The sequence below is a fragment of the Impatiens glandulifera genome, chromosome 1, assembly GCF_907164915.1.
Source record: "Impatiens glandulifera chromosome 1, dImpGla2.1, whole genome shotgun sequence".
In the NCBI taxonomy this organism is placed as follows: domain Eukaryota; kingdom Viridiplantae; phylum Streptophyta; class Magnoliopsida; order Ericales; family Balsaminaceae; genus Impatiens; species Impatiens glandulifera.
Window position 1 is genome coordinate 80,789,415 of NC_061862.1, and position 4,675 is coordinate 80,794,089.

Sequence of the window (4,675 nt, forward strand, 5' to 3'; positions counted from 1 at the left end):
AACGTCTATTATTATTTCAAATAAATTCTCCATCTTATGAGTCGGTGCCTAAAAGACCAAATATCACGAGTTCGATTTTCACTTTAACGCTTTAAATTAAATTAATGTGAAGGTTATATAGAAGACCGGGTCAGTTTTGTCCATTTAAAAAAACAAATAATTATATAGGGGGTTTGGAAATTCTATGAAAGTGGCAAAAAAAAAATTCAGAGAATTATTCCTATAAATTACCCCATAATTTCATTAGCATAACACCACCTAGCTATCTACCTACATACAGAAGTACTACAATTAATATAATCCCACTTACCAAACTCAGCTAATTGTTCTAAGGAAGATCCAACAGTATGGGGCTTTACCATCTCTCACTAGCATTAGTTGTGACATTCATGGCCATGTCAATGCTTCCTCAACTCTCAACTGCCCAAAACTCCCCCCAAGACTATGTTGAGGCCCACAATGCTGCCCGGGCTCAGGTGGGAGTCGGGCCCATCGCTTGGGATGAAAACGTAGCCGCATTTGCTAGAAGTTACGCCAGCCAGAGAGCTGGGGACTGTAATCTCATGCACTCAGGCGGACCATATGGCGAAAACCTTGCAAAGGGTTTCCCGAACTTCACGGGGAGAGATGCTGTGAATATGTGGATCGAGGAGAAACCTTTCTACGACTATGACTCAAACACATGTGTCGGAGGTGAATGCTTACACTATACTCAGGTTGTGTGGCGTGATTCAGTAAGACTTGGATGTGTTAGGGTTCAATGCAGTGACGGTTCGTGGTTCGTCACTTGTAACTATGATCCTCGAGGCAACTTTATTGGAGAGAGACCTTATTAGAAAACTGAAAGTCACTGTTATTGTCATGACTTTTAATTAATATAAGTATGAATAAACTTTGTTTGTATTTAATTAAAGATGTCCTTTATGCATCAACTTTATTAAAACAAACTCTAGTATGGTATGAAAAAATAAACTATAAATATGCTTAATATTTATTAAATAAAGAATGTTTGTAATATTTGTTTTATGTTTGATTGCTAATAATTAGGTTTTTTTAGCCTTGTTTGATTTTCATCATTTAATTATTGTTAGAGTTTGTCTAATTTTGATTTTTGACTATCCCACTTTTGGAATTTTAATAAATGTTTTCAGCATTTTTAAAAAAAAAAAAAACTGGAATGTGTGAGGGAATTAAAATAATGGCTAACCGATATTATGCTCCTTTGTGTATTTAACTATGTTTGAAATATTTTTCCTAATATGACCTTATTTGAAATTGTTTCTTATAAAGTTTTTTTTTGTTTAAAATTACTTACTTTACATTTAATTTTGTTTGAATTTATACTTTAATCATTTTATATTATAAAATTGTTAATTAGTGTTGAAAATAGGCACACATTCCTCATTTACCTAGTGTATTTATTTTTTATATTTGTAAGTTCAACTTTTGAAAAAACTTTCACTTTCGTCTTCATAATTTCTTTAACACAATTCTCAGATGACAACGTTTTTTTTCCATTTATTTTTATTGAACTACCTTTTGTACATTTAGTTTTGTTTGAATTTACATTTTAAACATTTAAAGAAAATATAATGTTATAAAATTGTTAATTTTTGTTGAAATATGCACAAATTCCTTATTTACGTAGTATTTTTATTTGTGTAAGTTCAACTGCGGAAAAAAATTCAATTTTGTTTTCATGTGATCTATATATATAATGATGCTTAATTTTTAAAGTGTCCGGATTGTTGGGTCGAGAGCTGTGGTTAAATTAGATATTTATGTGTGAGTAAATAAATACTTAGGTGGGATTGTGGGTTGACCCGCCCATAAACTTAAAACGGTTAAAAATAAAATTAAAAATGTTATTTATTTGTTTCGAACTTACAACCTAACAAAATAAGTACAACCCTTTGACCAACTAGGCTAACAACACTTTATATTTAAATTTAACAACAAATTTGATGAACGCGAGACATTTTAACAATAAAAGATCAAATTTTTAACTAACTAATCTATATATATATATATATATATATATATATATATATATATATATATATATATATATATATATATATATATATATATATATATATATATATATATATATATATATATATATATATATATATATATATATATAATGATGTTTAATTTTTAAAGTGTCCGGATTGCCGGGTCGATAGCTGTGGTTAATTTGGATATTTATGTGAGAGTAAATGAATACTTGGGTCGGATTGTGGGTTGACCTGCCCATAAACTTAAAACGGCTAAAAATAAAATTAAAAATGTTATTTGTATGTTTCGAACTTGCAACCTAAGAAAATTAATACAACCCTTTAACCAACTAAACTAACAATATTTTATATTTAAGATTAAACACCAAATTTGATGAACGCGAGACATTTTAACAATAAAAGTTCAAATTTTTAACTAACTAATCTATATATATATATATATATATATATATATATATATATATATATATATATATATAATGATGCTTAATTTTTTAAAGTGTTCGGATTGTCGGGTCGAGAGTTGTGGTTAATTTGAATAGTATGTTTCGAACTTGCAACATAACAAAACAAATACAACTCTTTAACCAACTAAACTAATAACACTTTATATTTAAGATTCAACACAAATTTGATGAACGCGAGACATTTTAACAATAAAGTTCAAATTTTTAACTAACTAATTTATATATATATATATATAATGATGCTTAATTTTTAAAGTTTCCAGATTGACGGGCCAAGAGCTATGGTTAATTTGAATATTTATGTGAGAGTAAATGGATACTTGGGTCGGATTGTGGGATAACTAGCCATAAACTTATAAAGGTTAAAAATAAAATTAAAAATATTATTTGTATTTTTCGAACTTGCAACCTAACAAAAGAAGTACAACCTTTAACCAAGTGTGATTGAGATGTGGTTTGCCGAAGGATAATAGATCGGTATCATTTGAAAGTGGTTAAAAAATATGAATCAAATATTTAATTGACCAAAGTGTGAGGTCACGATGTTAATTATTAAAAAAATATGAATCAAATATTTGATTGACAAAGTGAAAGTGTAAAGTCACGAGATGAGAGATTCATTCGGAAAAAATATGTGATGAAACATGTGAGAAAATAAGTTGTTTTATTGAAGTGCATAAAATGTGGAATGAGAGCGTTATATTTTTTATTTTAATAATGTTAAACATTGAATAAATATTATTATAATTTTTTTTTGTATATTTTGTTATTATTCTTATCCGTGTGCATCGCACGAAAATTTTCCTAATTTATTATCGTAATACAAAACTTGCAATATGTCTTGAATCGACCAGTCATACTGGACTTACATTAAAAAGGTGATTATCCTCTTAGTAAGAATAAATTGATAACGAGAATTAATGTAATTTGATTTGAAAATAAAGTGAATTTGTTAGTCGAAATAAGTCATAACCCAAATCTCATAAACATAATTTAATTGAAACATTAGGCAATAGATGATTATAAATTATTAAGAGATATTAAATTTCGACCATAAAATAAAAGTTGTTCATATTTTTGAGTTATATTTTTTTATTTTGTACATTTGAAAAAACCTAACTATTTCTAACAAAAATAAATATGAAATGAATAATTTCAAACCAAATAAATTAATAAAGAGTAATTTAAGAAAATATTATATATAGAAAATATTTCAAACTTAATTAAAGGTAGAGAGTATTATACATTTTACCTTTGAAATAAATATTCTTAATAATTAAACATTACCAATGCAAGGGTGATATAAGCACAAAGTGTCAAAATATTCAAAGAGCAAAAAATGGAGATCAATTTCAACCCATTTAAACAACTCTCCAAAAAATATTATGTAAATACATTTGGTAGCAGTCATAATAAATTCAATAAGCAAAGCAATGCAGCAAAATGTGGTTAATAAAATTGAAATGAAATATTTACTAATTGCAAAAACATAGATTAAGATATAATAATTACAAAAAATGCAAATTCAAGAATGATGTAAGTGTGATATCTAGATGCAAAAACATAATTCAAGGAAGGCAAAATGAATTTTAAAATACATCACATTGTTCATATATATATATATATATATATATATATATATATATATATATATATATATATATATATATATATATATATATATATTATATATCATTTTCTGATGAGTCATCATGTGCAATCATTGCTCAATATTTTCATTGTTCAATTTAAAAAAGAATATATATCATTTTGTTGTATTTGATAAAAGATTATTTAGATTAGAACTAAATAATATTTTATCTCATTATCAATCAAATAATTTAAATCATCAACTAAAAAAATATTAAATTACCCTAATATCAAACACTATAAAATGAGGTTGTTAATATTTAAAATAACATAATTTTTGAACAATTAATTAATTTATGATTTATTAATAGAATATTTTTAAAACCGATAAGGGGTATAATTTGTTATTGAGTATAAATTATAATATTGAGCTATAATTAGTATATGATATTATAAGTATAGTTATTATTGGTTGGTTTGAATAATAAATATTTTTACAAAGATTAATATATGTTTTAGAATGTTGTGTTTGGTATATGATAAAAAAAATATTATATGGATAAAAAATATTATTTTATTTTTTAATTAATTTAAATA

The 4,675-nt window shown here is 25.5% G+C and overlaps 1 protein-coding gene across 1 annotated transcript; it reads left to right on the forward strand.

The window, feature by feature from the left end:
• The first annotated feature begins 320 nt into the window (after nt 1-320).
• Nucleotides 321-836, forward strand: LOC124921824 (basic form of pathogenesis-related protein 1-like). Its single transcript, XM_047462521.1, has one exon. It carries the CDS (start codon nt 348-350, stop codon nt 834-836), a length of 489 nt encoding a protein of 162 aa, XP_047318477.1. The 5' UTR covers nt 321-347.
• Nucleotides 837-4,675: the final 3,839 nt, after the last annotated feature.